This window comes from Cryptotermes secundus, unplaced genomic scaffold (assembly GCF_002891405.2).
Source record: "Cryptotermes secundus unplaced genomic scaffold, Csec_1.0 scaffold120, whole genome shotgun sequence".
In the NCBI taxonomy this organism is placed as follows: Eukaryota; Metazoa; Arthropoda; class Insecta; order Blattodea; family Kalotermitidae; genus Cryptotermes; species Cryptotermes secundus.
The window spans coordinates 2,740,078-2,760,262 of NW_019742442.1; the positions used below are offsets into that span (position 1 = coordinate 2,740,078).

At 33.7% G+C, this 20,185-nt stretch overlaps 1 protein-coding gene across 4 annotated transcripts in view; it reads left to right on the plus strand.

The window, feature by feature from the left end:
- Positions 1 to 19,954, plus strand: part of LOC111873086 (tyrosine-protein phosphatase non-receptor type 7) — an 84,417-nt gene extending 64,463 nt beyond the window's left edge. For all 4 annotated transcript variants that reach the window (XM_023867494.2, XM_023867493.2, XM_023867495.2 and 1 more), the window contains one exon: positions 19,572 to 19,954. In XM_023867494.2, coding sequence (XP_023723262.1) covers positions 19,572 to 19,699 — 128 coding nt within the window. In that variant the 3' untranslated portion in view covers positions 19,700 to 19,954. The remainder of the gene's footprint in view (positions 1 to 19,571) is intronic.
- The last annotated feature ends 231 nt before the right edge of the window (positions 19,955 to 20,185 follow it).

Genomic DNA, 20,185 nt, shown 5'->3' on the forward strand with positions numbered 1-20,185 from the left:
ACTGCTTTTTTTACATATTCATAAAGTGGGAGAAATGAACATTATTAAATCCTGTTTTTCAATGTATCCTGTAAGATATTCTTGAGAAAAATCCAGGTAAACGATCTTGTATTCATGCTGAAGTTAGCAGCGTCCCTGTTGAGGTACATACCTTGCTTGGTCCTTAGTACCTGTAAAACAAAGATACATATTAAAATTGAAATAAGGAAATTACATTTGCAAGTCAATGTTTTGACATTAGCAGTAGAACTAAACAGCAAGTACCTTTAGCTTTAGGTAGTGTAGTACCAGAGTCGAAGTAATTTCATGACCTTATTACCATGGTATGTTTTTTGCTTATTATAAATTATTATATTATTATAAATTAATATGTTTACAAGGCCAAAAAATGTGTATCTCATCTCATGAATTGTTACAGACTTACTGCTTTCATACTGATGGCTGGGAAATTAACTCTTTGGACCCAGTATTAATGTAATTGTTGTTGTACTCAGCAAACTGATATAATGGTAAGGATGTAGGCTTGTATTCATGGAGCATTTATTTAAATCTTAGCTGAATTACCATTTCCCTGTGGCTTTCCTCAGTCTCCCCAGGTAGAATACTGGGATAGTATGATGCATTGAAGTAGGTCATTACTTTCTCCAGAATCAGTGTCATTAAATAACTTAGTAATCAGTCAGTAGTAGTGATAGTAGTAATAGTATTAATTGTAGTAGTAATAATAGGTTTAGAGGCTCTTCAATGGCTGTGGTTATTCAACCCCATAAGGTACAGGATGCAGATTTTCACAAAATAAACATGTGTACGTCAGCATAGGGAAAATTGTTCACTTCATATTTTTATATAAAGTTTAGCATTAACAAGCAGGGGTCATAAATAATACACACTCAAGTTTTGATTAGCCATATGAGTGACTATGTGAATTCAGAAATGGCAACATTTTTTGTAGGTAATATGATTAAAAATACGCAGTTGATGAAAAATCAACAGTTTCACTTTTGGAGTAGTCTTATCTTCTGAAGAACTATCATACTGCTAGCGTTTATGTTATATTTCTAGTAAATTAAAACCAGGTGGCTCATCTGACCATTCTAGCCAATTTCTGAAATTAAATTAAAATAATGTACTTTTAGTGTAATGTAAGTGAGAGTTTTTGTTGGTATTCTCATTGATTAATGTTGTCTAAAAACTTTTTATTCCAGTAACAATTAGCTTTTCCGTACAGTACAGTTACATTAACCTTGTTTTTTCACAGTATATGTTGGGAATGGTTTCCTTAGGCTTGTATACATATATGTATATCCATAAAAATATGTTGCAGTCCAGACTGGGAGACAGTATGGATAGTGATGGCTTCCTCCAATTCTTAACTATCCCCACCAAATAATAATTGAGATTTGAAAGATCAGGAGACCTTGATGGCCAAATGTCTTGGCAAACACCTCATCAGGTTCACAGAAACTTGAGAGGAGAGTATAGCAATGGAAGCCCATTTGAAGTAGGTCTGGGAGATTGTGCAGTGAAGGGCAAAGAATCAAATTACTTTATAATTTATTTCTGACTGAGTTAAAACAAGATGTCTCAGATATCCAGTTTCTGGATACAGATAACCTGCCAGATCTTCATTACAACTCGTCAGTTTACTGACTCATGTTGTTACAATGTATTATCGTAATGTCAAGATATATTCCTTCATCACATGCACAATTATAAACACAAAGTACACTTAAAATATCCTAACTTTGAGAGGCAGAGTTATTTTTGCACATGAACAGTCAAGCCTATGAGATTAGAAATTTAAATTTTGTTAATTAATTGTTGGGCATTACAAAATTTACATTTACCTTTAATGACATACAACATACAAACATTTGCTCATTATAACATTTTCAGTAAACAACACAATAACTTAAACTACTGTAAAGTAAATTATTATATGATGATAGTGACTTTGATTGTCCCATAAAATTTACCAAGGAATCCAAAAGTGGAAGATGGCAAGATGTTACTTTTAACAATACTAACACCAAAATCTGCCTACCAAGCAGTTTTCCCATCAGAATTTTATGTATTTCTTATCACTCATCGAAGCTATTATGTCTCTCTGATTTCATAATACTAACACTAAGTTATTTGTGTAATTCATGGTGTTCCTTATGCTGTAATGTCCTAAATTGTCCACTGACTGTATCCTCCATATATCAAAGTAAATTCTGAGGATATTGATTTCAAGACATGTGCCGTATGTATGCTTGATCTTCATACAAAGAGCTCACAAGCACAACTGTCAACCACTTTAATGATTAATACAAGTAATGCAAGATCATCAAACTTTGTTTCAGTCGTAATATTTTTCCTGCTTATCTTAAATAAATTCCTTATATATATTTTTCATCTGTATTTTTCATGATTTTTATGCCTCATTGGGCGTGATGTTTATTTGTTGCATATAGAAGTCTGTTTTTGCAAAAGTTAACACATTGCATAGAACTAGAATTACAGTGCAGTAATTTTGCGAAAACTGATGAGAAATGCAATTTGAGCTTTATGTAAACTGAGGACTGTTCTGGACTGATTTGAACCACAGGTGAATTCAACTTCACAAATTTTAGTGTACATATGAAGTGTTTGTTTATTTGAATCAGTTGCTTTGGAGGTTATGCATGCAAACAGACTTTCTCTGCAAGTTGTGTCAGTTTTATGGACTTGATAAAAATAAATTGTAAAAAAAAAAAAGATCTTAAAGCATCCTGTACTTTTCACATAACAGTCTTGTCCATATCTCTTCATTGGTTGCATCATGTTGTGCGTTACAGATATATATATAAATCTCACATATGTCCTTTTGGCATATTCCTCCAATTCCCTGATGTGCTCGCTTTCCTTGGCTCCACCCCTCAATGCCGTTCATGGTTGGGTCCTTCATTTGTCTACTGCCTTGTAGCTGCTGTTTCAGACATCTGTCCATTATGCCATTGTTGCATTCAGGATAATTCCAACATCTCTTCCAGAACGTCCCTCCTTTCGAGCTGCTTGGTGTGACATTGTCTTTGTTTCGTTCCATATGACTGTGTCCTGCACAGCGTGTAAACTTCCTCCTGGATGCGGTTACTTCTTTCTACAGTCCACAATTTCCGTGGGTCAGAATTTCCTTGAAGATGTTCCTCCTATGCCATGCCACTGTTGCACGGCAGGACACCTTCCTGCAGGTTTTCTCTGCTGTGCCCTGGGTCCGTTTCTTCATTTTTCGCTGGTTTCTGTCCCTACGCCTTTTCTTCTTTGGTTCTCTGACCGGCATCACTGTGGCATCTTCTACGGGTACCACTCGTTCTGCTGCCTCAGGTTTCATGCCCACTGAGGTCGGCTCTTTTTCTTCTAGACGTGCCTCCATCTCTTGGCAGGCCATCATCTCTTTTCTGGTATTCGTTCTTTCAAACAGCACTGAGCAGATTTCTTCTTGCCAGGCTTTCATTCCCTGTCACAGTTTTTCTTGGCCAGCCTCCATTATGGCCTCTGTCTTAGCTGGATTGGTGTCTGCTTTTTCTTGGCCAGCTCTGATTTCCTTCAGCAGAAGTTCCAACATCTGCTGTGACTCCATGTCTTTTCCACGTGGCTTTTTCGTGTGTAAGTTCATAAACCACTTCTGACACCAATTTATCACATGTTGGGTATGTAACGCAACAAATAACTTCATGCCATCTTGAAACTTAGTGAATTTATTCCACTTGCTCTTACAATTACACAATTTACAATTTCACAAGTACTGCCATCTGCAGTATCACAATTACTTCTCCTGCTGGAGTCACTGCCATTCACTCTGGCGAATGCTAGACTGCAACTAACTTCTGCTGCACTCAGTGACTTCATGATCCACACTGTGTCACTCTTGATCTCACACTCTCCACATATTCCTCAGCGGGCTTTTTATACCATTCCTTGTTGCCTCGTGTTACCAGCGGTGTCCCCTGTTACATCACAGTGGGAAGTGCTGTTATATCACCGTGGGGGAGGGGGGCGGAGTGTTGATTGGCCTGTTACCATAGCAGCAGCAGCACTCTGATGCTGTTATGTCACTGCTGGCGGGGAAGGGGGTTTCCTACATAGCCCAAATATGTCACAATATATATATAGGAATTATGTCACCAGCAGCACAATGAATATTCAGTTTTATTTTTGGTCTTTATACTGCTACATGTTTCGGTCACATAAGACCATCATCAGGCAGTTGTACATATAGTCATTGAATACTGATATGGATCCTTATTGGTGCAACGCCCTGTGTTATGTACTGACATAAGACTCTTGCTCAAGTTGATGTTATAATAAAGTAGCAAATACATGAATAAGATAAAAGACAAATGTAAGGGTATATCATATATCAAATTATAATGTGTTGAAATGCTATAAAAATATTAAAAGTATATTAAAATGTTAAAATATGTGAAAGGTTTTTCGATGATAGGTTAAGAATTGTATGCCAACTTAAATATTTTAGGTTTCACAGCTACAGTATAGAAAATTGGGCATGTATGTTGTTTGTAGGTCTTATTGTAGAAGCTTTCTACGTAGTAAGCCTGGTTGTGAAGTCCCACGACTAGTTTCTATGATGTATGAGTTGTGGTGTGTGGATGCTGGTATGCTATTCACATGATATATATCTTTATATGATTGTAAAATATGGCGCATGTGTTCCTTGTCTGGGCGTGTATACGTTCTGTGTGTTCTACACTGTGCGGTGGTTTGATGTAGATTCCCAATTTTCTACACTGTAGCAGTGAAACCTAAAATATTTAAGTTGACATACAATTCTTAATCTATCATCAAAAAACCTTTAACATTTTTTATCATTTTTAATGTACTTCTTAATATACTTATAATATTTTATATAATTTCAACACATTATAATATGATATATGATATACCCTTACATTTGTCTTTTATCTTAAATATGTATTTGCTACTTTATTATAAAATCAACTTGAGCAAGAGTTTTATGTCAGTACATAACACAGGGCGTTGCACCAATAAGGATCCATATCAGTATTCAATGACTATATGTACAACTGCCTGATGATGGTCTTATGTGACCGAAACATGTAGCAGTATAAAGAACAAAAATAGAACTGAATATTTGTTGTGTTGACGGTGACATAATTCATATATATATATTTGTCCATATCTATTGCTATGCTTTCTCATGCATTGAAATGTTTTCATTTGTAACACTGACAATGTTAAAATATATGCATTAATGACAAGGATATCCTGTATATGTGTACAACAATAGACTGCTTTCTTATTACAAGTTTCTTATGGCTACTTTAAAAGGTCATTGGCTGATGTGTTTTCTACATGCGTTTGCTTCTAATGACATATTTCTTTGCAAGTGGTAATTACCCAGTATTTAATTGTGGTTTATCTTTTTTTGTAAATTGAATCTCATCCCATACTGAGACAGTGTATTTTCTTCAGTATTATTATTATTATTTCTTCCTTATTCCATTACATCTATAGTAGGCTAAAGCCTTAGATACAGAATTGTGTCAATTTATCTTGCTAATTCTATCAAGCAATTGTCAAAAAGACTTATAATATATGACAGTGTTTGTTTATATCATAATACAATTACTCTCTAGAACAATACACTCAAAATTATCATTTAAAATACAAATTTAAGATAAAAGTTTCCGTCAAAAGTAACATAATATTTTGGTCATATAGCTTTAACATATACAACAAATCCAACATATAAAAACATTCAATTATAAGTATGGTTATCGTACATTGATGATGATTATCCATTTACTGTACTACTCAACATCTTATATATTTATACAGTTGCATAATCATTATCTCTTAAAAAATTCCTCCAGTGTATAAAAAGAATTTAAATAAAGAAATTCCTTTAAATTGTTTTTAAACTTATTTATATCATTAGAAGTTACTTTAATTTTATTAGGTAGTGCATTGTAAATCCTTACAGCCATGTGAATTACCCCATTACCATATTTCACCAAATTTACCTGGCTCATATGTATATCCATATTATGTCTAGTATTTATTTCATAGTGATTCCTGTTTGTATCAAATATTTCTCTGTTTTTTACTACAAACATCAGCAGAGAGTATATATACTGTGATCTTAAAGGAAATATATTCATATTCCTAAACTGTTCTCTGCATGACTCTCTGTAGCCACATCCTTTTATTATTCTTCTAACTCTCTTTTGTACCTTGAAAACTCTTTCTACACATGTTGAGTTACCCCAAAACATTACTCCATATGTCATAACAGAATTGAAGTATGAATAATAAACACTTTTTAATGTTTTTACAGACACCACTGGTTTTACATTTCTTATATAACAAGCTGTATTTAATTTCTTTATCTCATTTTTATGTCTGTCCCAAGTTATATCATTTTGGATAGTCAGGCCAAGAAATTTTATGTGATTTGTATTTAATAAAACCGTTCCTATGCCTCCCATTTCTCTAACTACATTATTTTTTGCAGTGAAGTTAATATAATATTTTTTCATTATATTAAGTTACATTAATTTTTTTTAAACCAGTCCTCCAGCATCCTATATACTACATTTATTGTATTTTTAAGTTTTATTGGATTGTCTTGAGAGACAGTATGATTCCTGTTGAAAAAAACGTTGAGGTAATGTTTGTATTTGTCATAAGTAATCTGTCTGTGTAAAGCACATTTTTATTTAAAATTTTTAGACTACATATATGTGCTGTGTGTAGGTGCCCTTGGGAAGTGTTTCTCAAACCTTAATTTAAGTTTAAAGAATTTGGCTGGCCCATGAATCTAATTTGGATGGCAACCTTCTTCCTTTTTCAAGTTTCAATTGTAGACTGAAAAATACTAGCATAGTCTTAATTTTAATAACATTTTAACTAAAAACCATAAGTATGAAAATTTTGAATTGCCCATTTTTTCATTGGTGTAGTGTATCTTGCCAATTATGTTTGTTTTTGGCAGTTTTCTTCTCTTTATCTAGTGTTTCTTATTTATTTCTTCAGCCCACCAGTAATACTTTTGTGGTTCATGAATTGAGAAACATTAATCTAGAACAGAGGAGACTTGTTAATAATAGCTGTGCCATATTTAAGAGTCATTTGTGCAAAGTCTTAGTCTCTATTTAGAGCATGACAGTACCATTATAAAAGTTATGGCCGTAAGACATTTCCTTTGAGCCACTGTCAGGTGTTTAGTTTTAAGGTACTCACGGTGGTAACTATGAAAGTACAGTGTTCTGGGCTGTACTGCTGTGTAGTCCAGAAGGAAACATTGAGCTGTCTCTGAACTACACAGCAGTACAGACCAGAAGGCCACACTCTTCAAGTGTTTGTAGTGTGTTAAGATCCCTGTACTGATTTTTAAATTCTTTGGTTACTGTCCTTAAACCAGTTGATTTGTAATTTTGGAAAACAAAGTTCAGTAATTAGATTCAGTTATTTAGGTGCCTGAATGGATTGTAGAAATGTGTCACATGGTGAAAAAAAAAATGAAAAGCCTTTTCAAAATCGTTGCTGTTTTGTTATGTATGCTGTATTTCGTAATTTTGTAAATTTTAATTTATTTTCACAATTTGAATATTGTGTCCCTTGGTACATACAAAGCTTTTTATTTAGTTCCTAGAAATGTATATGGTATAAATAGTTTTCGTCTTAAGACATCAGTGGCATCAAGAGGCAGGAAGTTATATATTGTTTGTATGCATGGCTATATAGATTCCATTTCATATATGAAGGCCCTATGAATTTCTGAAATTTCTTGTAAGCCATTGTATAAAAGTGTTTCTGATTATTACAAAGAGGAGGCCAGGGATAATTTAGTTTTTATTTTTATAAATTTGACTTCTATGTAATTAACATAATTGCACTGTTACACTACTATGTATGTATTGTGTATGATTAGTGACTGTAAACAACATTTTAGAAAGATAACTGAAATGAGACTTGTTCATAGCTACAGTATGTATAATCTTTATACCCAAACTGTCAGGGTTTTGGGGAATAATTGCAGTAACTTTTTGAAAAATATACAAAAACTGCAGTTACTGTAATTTATGCAACTGCAGTAATGAAATATTGCTAAATTATTAATATATTATAATTAAATTGGAAGCAAGGAATACTAATACAGCAGTCCTTCACCAGTGGTGAGTGTTAATGTCCTTGTAAAAGAATGCAGTTGACAAAAAGACAGTTGGTTTAATGAGCCATAACTGATGTTATCATTCATCAAAATATAAGTTGCCTGTACCTTCATTAGAAAACCACATACATAATGAAAATTTATGTATAAATTACACATAGATTTAAAAAAATTGTCACAAAAAGGCACAGTACAGTGGTAATCTGGAAGCTAGAAAACTGGTTTTTAGGCGACATTAAAGCCTGTCCCCAGTGAATGTGGTTTTCTTTGTGTGGAAGCCATGTGTTTTTTATGTGTGTACACAGAAACTATGGATACAGAAAACCAAATCCTGGATTTGTCAAAATTGGATACAGACAAAAAATAAAAAATATATGAAATCTGAAGTTGGCGATACTGTGGCTGGCTGAGGATTTCTATACATGATATCCTTCAAATAATTCTGAAAGAATAATTTTATCTTCCTGTATTTTTTAAATTCTTATATTAAAAACCAGAGTTGTTGAAGATCTGTCAGGAATGGGTTAGGGCTACTTTTCTTAATAACAAAAAAGTTGTCTTTTAGGACACACTTGGAAATGGATCGTGTTAATTTATTGCACTTGATTTATATAATGTAAATACGAGTTGCTACAAACCTGAGCAGTTTCTGTGAAAAATATGTGAGTTTGTTAAAATTTAATTGAGAAATAAAGCTTTAATATTTATAATTTCTGGATAATAATAACAAGAGCCTTTATTATGTTGCAGAAGTGAAATGAATTCTGCTGTTTTGATCCTTTCCATTCTATGAACAAGACAACATGTTTTGAAATATTCGCCATTCATTTTGTGAATATAAATGGAGGTTTCCATGACAATGGGAAATTAGATTATAGTCTTTTGGACTGTGACGCTTGAGCAATCTTGTGGGTGGATACCAACATTCCCTGTTCTTCTCAGTCAAAGACACAGTAATTCCTTAGTCAGGTTAGTTTAATGTCTGCATATGTAACAAAAACATCTCTTGTTGATGTTTTGAAATTTTTGCATTTTGAAGGGAATGGGCCTGGGTTCAATGCCAGATCAGTTCATAATGGGATTTATGATGGACAAAGTGGAACTAGGACAAGTTTTTTCCAAGTCCATTGGTTTCTGATGGCTTTAATAATCCTTTCATTGATGCTGTATAGTACTGATAATGACAGCTTCATCAAACGACAAACTTAGAAAGAAAAGATTTTGAGATAAGGTCTGCTCATTGATTTATCTGAATTTAGCTGCTTTTGCTACAGACATTTAATTTTATTATTTTTTAACATTTTAATAATACTGATGGCATATTATCATGTTTTTCTTATTAGTGCTAAGAATGTTGTTAGTGTTAAAGTTATAAGATGGGTGTAATAGAAACCTGCATGACTCATTTACTCAAAATGGCTGTCATTATTCAGATATGCATCCCATTGTGATACCAAGCACAGGAGACTTCTTTTGGATAAACCATAGACAGCCAGATGAGGTATAATATGTAAATGGAATCTGCATTCATGTATCCCCTCCCCAAGATGTGAAAATTGGAGAGAGATATGTCCTTGCTGGGTCATCAACATCTTCCCTAATGTTTCATATGATGATGGGCTAGCATGATTGTATACAAAGGAGGGTGACACTACTGGCCTCCCTGTTTGTTGATCTTAATGGACTGGATGCCCTGACGTAATGATTGCTACTCCATATTTGGGAGGTCAATCCCAGGTTCAAATATCAGTTCAAAGACCAGCTATTCTGACCAAGTTTTTTCATAGTTTGCCTCAGCCTTCCCAGCAGACAGGGATAATAAATTAGAATAGACAAAGATCATTTCATTTAACGTCCTTCACAATTTACTGTTCACAGTTGTCCTGCAGTCTGACACTCGATAACTTTGCATTTTGAAGTCCCATTCAACATGTTCTTAATTGTTATGCACAGATATTAAAGTGTTTCACTTCACAAGGAAGTCTTCTTGGGTGATCAGCCTGCTACTATGGAATACAACTATGATATTTGAAACTCTTGTGTCTCCATTATCATGGACTAATATCTTTTGCACCAAAATTCTTTTAAAATTTTTAAGGTTTTGGGACCAGAAACTTCTTTGATTCCTGATAATGGTGTGGATGGATGGGATAAAATTCTCTTCATGTGGGAACTGTAACTTGATTATGGACTTTACACTCTCTATTCGTAGAAGTTGTGATTCCAAAAATATATTTCTGAGGACCATAAAATCTGTGTTTCATGCTTCTCAAAACCATAGAGTTCTGCATGTCACTGGGAATGGGCTTCAAAATATGGTGTCTATTCAGATTTTTTAGTATTGAAGACATTTACTGATATTTTGTATTTTTGTTTGTTTGTTCAACCTTTCAAAGATAATTACTGAATATAAAATTTTTATAGGATTGGTAAGGCAAAAGCATATGCTCCAGGGAATGGTCATGGCTTATGTTAAGGTAATATCTCAGCATTTGCCTGGAGGGATTGCATGTAACCACAATGAACCACAGTAAAAAGAGCCACATTCAGACTAAGATTCAAATACGGGACCTCGAAAATATGATTCAGGAATGCTAACCACTACACCACAATGATTGGATGTAGTAGATCATACATAAGTAATGTTTATCAAATTTGCTCCATGGTTGTCAACATGAACTTGCCTTAGACAAGGGTATTTACATATCCTGCTGTGCCATATCATGTTTGCACCTAAACATGGCATGAAGGTGTTTGAGAGTATGTTCTTAACATCATAAGTTTCATGCACTGGCTTCTGAGGAGAGCAGCCCCTTTCATTATCTGGAATCGAGACAGGGGGTGGAGAAGGCCTGTAGCTGTTCTGGACAAGTTGGCAAAGAGAGAAAATCCAGTAATCCTCTCATGAATTTGAACTCAGCCATCCAGTCCACAGTCCATGATTTCTCAAACACTTCTGTGTAGTCTTATAAATTTTAACAGTTAATGTGACTACACTCAGTCATTTTTAGTGAACTTCAGATGTGAAGCAAGAAACAGAAGACAGAATTATATGTAGAGATATTTGCAATTAATGTAAAATCCATAATGTCCAGACTGGCTCTGGGGGCACCCAACCTTGTGTCTATGGGCAACAGGGGCTCATTCCCTGAGGGTAAAGTGGCCGGGCTGTGAATGTGACCGTCCACCCTCATCTAGTGCTGAAATCAAGAATTGGGGACCTGTATGTCCACTCCCCCACATGTCTTGATTGCATGGTGCTTAATTAATTAAGCACAAGGACAACTTTATTTTACTTTTTTTGATAGACATGTTTATTTTCTTACATTGTTACACTTGATGAAAGTAACAATTATATGAGACTTGCTGCTGGAAGATTAAGTTTTTGATATTGAAAATTGTGAAGCATTAAAACTTTTTATTTCTGCTAACGAAAGACAAAGGTTCTTGTGAGTATCTTTATCACGTGCTCTGTACCATTATAACCTTGATGTTTTTGGCATTTCTTTAAAATTATACAGTGATATAGCTTAGGTTCAAACAGTGAGGTTCTAAAAATGACTGACAATGCATTTTCTACATGTGTAGGAAGAGTTCTTTCTTGTTTTTTTAATTATGATATAACAGTGTGTAGATATGTATTAGAATGTATTAAGGTTGTTGATGTACTTGAAGGATGTAAGTATTTTGTTTTCATATCTGTTGTGAAATTAATTTTATTTTCCTAGTAACTTCAACAGTTTGAATTCATTGTGTTTAATTTCTGCGATAGCGAGGTAGCTCTTTCTGTAGATGATACATGATCAAAGAAAATACCTTTTAAGGAATTGCTGCCTGATTTACCATATTTTATTCTTTTCATTGACTCCTTAAGACATACACCTGTTCAATAGGCACAGAACTTCTTATTGACTGGAGATCTGAAGAACATTTTTAGTTAAAACGACTTTATTTTCACAATTTTTGTAGTTATATGATTTCTAAATGGGTTACAGTGGGGAGAGACTTGGGAGAAAAAAGTTGAAAGCATTCCATTGATGTAACAATCAGTAAAGCAAGCATGCTGTGTGTGAGTGCAAGCAGAAGAGACTCCTGTTATCTGGTACCAAAGCATCCATAATTATTATGCAACTGGCAAAAATTTAAAAACAAATTTACCATTTTTCAAAGTTACTTAAAAAAGTTGCAATGCACATATATTTACACACATGTTAATTCTCCCAGCTGCCACTAGCAGACTGATGATAATGTTGCTGTAAGGCTTGAGAGAGACTTCAGTGCTGTCAATTCAGAAGTACTACAGGCAAGGAACATACTGAAGCCATTCTTTATGAGCTTAGGAGCAGTTCTGGGGTTCAAAATATGATTTTGAATATCAGAACAAAGTCAGGCCTGTTTTATGTCTGGAAACAGTCATCTCTGAACTCAGTCATTAATGATGCTGCTATGGCATCAAAAGATGCTATTTTGTTTGTAAGTGTAGTTCAAAATATGTATCTTTTCTTGAGTGCATTGACCTGACACTGGATTGACTTACAGAAATGAGTAACAAGATTACAGTAGAGCCTAAGAGTGATACTGGATGGAAAGCAGAACACATTCTGTTGAGCCAGTTAAGGTTCACATCAGTTAAAATATATAATGCTCTACACAGAACAACCCAGTGTCATGTAACTCCCATGACAGGTGATTCAATCACTAGAGTGAGATATGAAATGTTCTGTGCTGTGTAGACCTTTTTAATTATGATTTGAACCGTGTGAACATGGTCAGCAAAATAATACTCTAAAAATACACTGGATGTTTGTTTGCTATCATGCAGGCACTATAACATTTGCAATGATCCATGATTACAGTAGAAGCTAGTTAAATTTGTGGTAATGTTACACTACCATATATCAAAAGACTTTCACCTTTCAATCTGCAGTCACTTAAGACTCCCATGCAAGAACTATAGCAAAAGCACATTGTTCTGAGTTCAAAATGAAATGGGAATATGTAAAAGTGTGAAAATTGCCACTGGGTCTTTATATTTGGACTATGCAATTTCCAATACATGCCGGATAACAGTGAGTTTACTGTAGCTTGTGTTGCTAGGTGTTGGTGGCAGAATGTGTGAATATCTAGCTTACATCATCAGTTAACTATTTTAGTATGTAAATTTACTGTTCTAATAAGAAATTATGATAGCTATGTGTGATCAGGAATAAAAGGTGTGTACATGTATTGTATCACCATAATTGTTAATATAAATGTAGATTTCAAGATGTGAAAATCCTGGCAAACATTTTTTGTGATAAATTTATCATATTAATCTTAATTAAGACATAAAGTAAAACCACCCCGTTTTATGCTAAGTTGGTCACCTCTGTATTAAATATTTCTGTTTCACATGGTGATTTACCAGGAAAATCATAAACATGCTACATTTAAGGCTGTTTGGACTCTGTTGATTATGGAAACTTCAGTATTTTGGAAAGGGGTTGTATTTCCATTCAAGTGGAGATAGATGAAGGCATTACTACTCTCTTGGGCAGAGTTATTCTTATACCATGGACATTCATAACTTTAAATTTAGTTTGAAAACAGAGATTTTCAAGAGGACTAGAAAATACGTTATTAGTATCTGAGAAAATGAAGTATTTTTCAACTCATCTGAAAGATGTTATTTTTAAGTGACTTTACAACACTGTGGTTAAAAATTGTAATACCAAATCCATTAATTGTATTTTTGAAGATAAAACATGAGATTGTAATTTCAAATGCAGATGCAAATATTCTGACTTATAACAAAAATCAGGACCAGGAGCTGATTTTACGTTTAGTCTTGTAACTGAAAATGTAAAGAAAACTCTACTGCCTTGTTTGCTTGTGTAGCATTAATTAAAGCTGTGTCAAGTAGCTGTTAACACTTTTACATACTATCCCTTGAAAATGTAATCTTCAGCATATGAAAACTTAGCTATTCAACTAAAGATTCATATATGATGTTTATTAAGTGTTCAGAAATGTAATCAGCTAATAAAATACATACTCAATATTGTGAACACCATACAGTGCATTGTTACTGAACATAATTGTGTAAGTTGAAGATTTGTGTGTCAAAATGTAAAGAAAACATATAGAACACCAATTTACTGTGAAATTAGATTTGTATTGCATTGCAGTGAAGACGTTAATGAAACAGAAAAGTGAAATATATTACTTATAATTCATTAATTTCTTATATGAATTACTTCAGCCTTCATTCAAAACCTGAAAAAACCACTGTACCTACGTGTAACAATAAGTAATGTGGAACAGTCTGAAGAATAGTAATGACTTTTAACATAAAAGCTCATTTGCATGAATTTCATAACACAATGCAAGATCATGTATCCGTTAAATTAAATATCTTTGGCAGATGCACTAATATTAATATATGTTCTTTCCCAAGTTGCATCAGAGCAGGCTTAGGTGTAAATGTTGCTGCAGATGAGAAGACCTTTGTCCTCCCCCCTATTTTAAAACAACCTAACTTCCTAAAAACTGTGTTGGAGTCAGTGTCACTTGGTCATATCAATTGTGAAACATGCATTGGAATTAGAAGACCCATGGAACAGCAATTGCATGTTTATGACGATGATGATCTGTTGTGATCGTCACATAATAACAAACAAATATACCCCAACTCTTTTTGTGCTATGCCTAGAGCACAATCATAATTAAAGTGGAAAATCCTGCAGTGCACATATTTATATGGGATATACAGGGTCTGTGATTTATGAAATATGTCCCATATTTATGTATTTCTGGATAGCTTATGATAAGGATGCTCATCATTGTAGCAGAAATGCAAGGGGTCCTAAATCAATGTCAGTATGAATGACAGTCAGCAAATGCCCCTCATTTACTAACAAAATATTTATACAACATGACAAAATCTTCAACACATAGAAATTTCTTTTTCCTACTTCAGGTTAAATTAATTTTCCTCACTTTTATGCTGGCGAAATCACGAGCCTGTAAAGCTTAAATTTCATGTCACCTTTATTCTCAAATGAGATTATTTCAAGTATAAACAACCAGTCTTAAGACATAGATGTTCTCCAGTAATTTTTTATCATTTTTAATTTGGAGAAACTCAACTTATGGATCACTTTATCACTAAGTAGACCTGACAACTGCAAAATCATAATCCGTTTTTTGAAGCCTTTTGCGATATGATTTGTAAATGGTTGCTATTGTAAAAAAATATAAATTACTATTATAAATTTGTTGCTGAAGAACCTTTCTTCCGAAGACCTGTTACATTCAAAATTCCATGGAAATTTGTTAGTTAAACCTGGTTTCAGGACATTCAATATGTTTATCACAGTAGATGCCTTTATTACCGATGCATTGTTTACATTAAATTAAACATAAAATACACCTTCTATTGCATCAATAGTGTATTTTGCACTTAATGCTCATCACAACTGTCACAGAAATACATAATTTTTGTCTCAAGATATCCACAGATTCTGGCATGTCCAGTGTTACTTTTTGCCTGTAAAATTTTGCTGGTCATATCCACATCATTCAGAATGTAGTACCAATAATTATATAACACTGAAATTTAGAACAATTCATGTGATATATTGATGTTTCAGCCACATGTCAAGGGAATTGCAGGACACCTCTTCGTTTATTTTATACAGTGTATTACGTATTGTACTTGATGTGAATGTAACTGACCTAATACCATCTATTCTGCTTCCTCAACTAGTATCACTAATAAGTTTCAATGTGATCATGTTCATATATTTCTGTAAGACAATCCATTAGTGGTTTGATGCACCCAAGAAAACCTAAATATGTTGAACTACACATACAAATGAAATAACATCTTTTCATGCCATAGCTTCATCATTAATACCAGATCTTGAAGTATGACGGTTCGGAAACAAAAGAGGCTCTGCCTGGTACTGATATGCTGCACTCCCTAAGTTCACACACAAAAGTTTCAGTATGTTCCTGTCCTATATTTTCAACTGATGGCAGCAAAGTCTTTGTAATCCATATGTCACCACTATCTTCAACTTGCACAAAATGTAACAGCACAATTTACAGCCGTTCCACTTTAATACTGTCTGGCATACAGTCAACAGTAATGGAATAATACATAACACTTTTATAGTTCTCTGATATACTCTTTCTAATAGCATGAGAAATGATGTGTATCAACCAATTCTTTGTATCTTTTACCAGATAACATTTTTAACAAGACTTTTGTCACACATCTCTTTTTAGGTGATTTCTGTATATTTTTTACACCAGTTATGAAATTGAATATAGAAACTTTCTTTTATCCCCAGGATATAAGTGAAACATGAATTTAAATTACTGAGGATTTACGTTGCAGGAAGCAGGAGGAGGGGTCTGCCACTTGATTGTCCCATTCTTTATAAGGCTCTGTCTGTTACTTGAACGTTCATGTTTAAGGCATATCCATATTTATCCAGTTTTGTTTCATATTTTTTAAAATATTTAGAATAGTTAAAAATTTCTACATTTACGAATACACAACAATTTTAAGTTGTTATTAAATAATATTCTAACAGTCATTACACTATTCTCATCACCTTGAAACAGCTTAGGAAATTTTGACAACTTTCCAAAAATCGTATTTTAGATTTTTTCTCCAATCACTAACACAGTTATCTATTGAGTTAAAAATGTAATTCATTTCATGAACGCTTTGCAAGGTGAAAATTTTTAAATAAAAAATTATATTTCCTTTACTTTACATGTAAAATTTGCCGAATCGTTCATGAGTCCCAAAGAATATCCCCCAATATTTTTATCATATGTTTTAATTCTGAAGAAGGATTAAAATAAGGACAGCATTACTGGTTTGTTATACTTGTTGCAGACAAAATTATTATTTTACTCACTTTTATTTTCTCATAGCTGATGCAACACAACAATGCAGCTTTATTATCACATGAACGGAGCCTCTCAGTTGCACGTCTTCAAGAGTACAAATATATACTGCATTTCGGCGTGTTATAAACAATACTAAACGGTATTAATTTGTTGGCAGGTTTGCCTACTTCAAATGTGATTAGTTGTGGGCTATAATCCGAATGGTTGAGGAACAATTATGGTGAATGCAGTGCACAAATGTTACAGAAAAAAACATCCTTCTAAAACATCTTTTTGAATTTACCGCCTCCCTATCATTATGTATGTATGCCTTCATGGGGGACAAGGTATTCTTATGGATGTAAGTCGTTTGTTGTAGTGAAAATGAAGTTTGTTATGTGAAAGTAAGTACACATTAATCCGCTTTGATATAGTGAAAATTTGTAAATAAAGTAGGAAAATCTGTACTGTTTCTGTAATGCCTGTTATTAGATTATGACATCAATAATCATTTCTTCACAGTTCTGGGAATTTTATGCTCTTCTGACAAAGTTTTGAAAAACCTGAATTTCTTTTAATGGGGGGAACGGGTATCTCTTCATTAGAATAGCATTGAGGTTTTCACCAGCCCCTTTCATGTTATTCTATTATTACAATATTTTATATCAATTAATCCTGTCAGAGACCTCTGTGTAATCTGTAAAAGATATAAAAAGCATGTAAAAGCCCCTGCCATTCATTTACTGTCATTGAAAAATTCCATTCAAGGCTGTCTCTTCATAAAACCATGCTGCTGTTCTGATATTACATTTCTTAAAAATCTTAATGTACATTCTATAATACAAGCCTAATATATTAATGTCTCAGTAGCACTCAATCAAATTTTTCCATTCTTATGGGATGTGTCACTGTTACCAGCAAATCCTGAATAAATTCAATAAAAGGTAAAGCTATCTCTGTAACAGGGCATGGAGGCTCATAGGGTTGTGAGGTGTCAAGGCTCCCACATTTATTAGACAATCGAATCACAGATGGCAGTGAAGTTGTCAGCTTTATGCATCGGCCACCCTTTACCCCCATGAAGATTCCTGGTACTTATTTCATTTAGAGGCTGAGTCAACCCCAGGGCCATAGTGAGGCTGGAAGGATTAGGTCCCAGAACAAAAAACTCATCACAAGATTCAGCCAGAGTTCTACGCAGGTAAAGTATTATGTAAAACATTAGTCCTTTCCAATTTTTTATTTCTGCTATCCATAAAATCAGTATATGAAAACAACACAACAACTACTCTTGTGCATGAAAAGTAACCTCGTACAGTTTACATTTCACATCCAGTGTGGATACACAGTTGTATTAGCATTGTTTTAGGAAAGCAGCTTGGTGTATACACAATTATCAGTTTAATAAATTGCAGCAAATATTATTTTCAGCAATTTAGTAAATTGCAGTGAAACATTATTTGTTACAATTATTATTCCTATTACCATAAAGACTGAATGAGTACTATTTTTTTTTATGAATAACTTTCTGCTTATAGAACTGCTAGTTCTAGAAATTTTCTTTGATTTTAAAGACCTACAAGTAGGCATGAGGCTACTCTAATGCAATTGGGACATGTCCAGAAAATGTAATAGTGTTTCTATTTCTAAGCCATGGATGAGCAGACTTCTCAGTCTGTGGACCATAATTTCAAACTCGTCAAATTTTATGCGCTAGAATAGAAAACATATCTGCCTGAATTCATTATGTACCAAACAAGTTGACTGAAGAGGTAATACTTAGAGGTGCTTCATTTTAGTCTTGGTCAGAACACTGACTATTTCTCATCAAATAATCAATTGAATTGACTGATGCAAGTTATTACTTGTGCCCTGAGTTTGTTGGAGATGGATAATATATTTTCCTTTAAATTCAAAAGTTATATTCAGTGTTTAATCCACCATATTCACCAATTCTTTACTGATAATCATAAGTTTGTTTCAGTTGAATTACAACAATGGTCTTGCTCCACATTTGATCAGGTTCAATTGTTACTTAAGAATCATGATTTCTCCATTCCCTCTTAGTAAGAGACATATAAGCAAGATGTGACTGTGTAGAGCGCTTGAAATGAGATAAGAAGAATTGACATCCTGTGTCTTTTTTTAATATTTCAAGACCATCTTATTGTCACCTAAAATGTTATTTTATCTAGCACTCTTCTATTCTTTCTTAGAAATAATTACAAACAGAAAATATTGATATGCAGGACAGTCAAACAAGATGCAGAATCATACGTAGATACAGTATCTTTCCTGCACTAACTGTACAGAAGTAGTTCAGCTTGTTTATCTGTTGTCATAACCACCACAATAACAAAATTCTCGAAAGGAGGCAGAGTTCATAACAAATTCCAAGTAGTGATATATGTTTTAGGCTAACACGTGTTAGCTTGTCTTACATAAACATAAAAGATCTTACAGTTCTTTTGCAAAAAATCCTACTTTTTTCCTTCTTTCTCTACTTCAGGCACTGGAAATATACAAAATACTTCATACATTGGAAGGTTGAATGAAGGTGTTAAGAAGGAAATACTAAGAGAGGACCAGCCTGCCACAAGGCTGCTAGCTACACAGGATAACACAAACACAGAATAAACAAAAACGTCCGTCCCTTGAGTGGGATTCAAACTCATGATTGCAGTGTTAGAGTGGGTGAGGACAGTTTATGCCTTAGACTGTGAAGCCACTGTGATCGTTGCATTGGAAGATTATTCTGATATAATGATTACAGCAAACACTTGGAAAGACTATAATGCCAAGTTTTGAAAGTTCAGACTTTTCATAATTTATATAAACGACCTCCCTCCTACACTAAGGACCTCATCAATACCTATAACATTTGCAGATGACACTAGTGTTATAATTTCTGGTAAAAATTTAGATGATTTCTGCATGTTATCAAACAAGGTTCATTTGCAAATGAGTAAATGGTTTACTGCAAACAAGCTGTTTGCATTGAAATGATACTTAAATACACACTCATTCTACTCTGTTGATGAATACCTATTGATAAGAAAATAACTTATGTATCTTTAAATAGACTTGTGTGTAGTCGCTGTGTATTCTTGGTTTCTCTTGTGT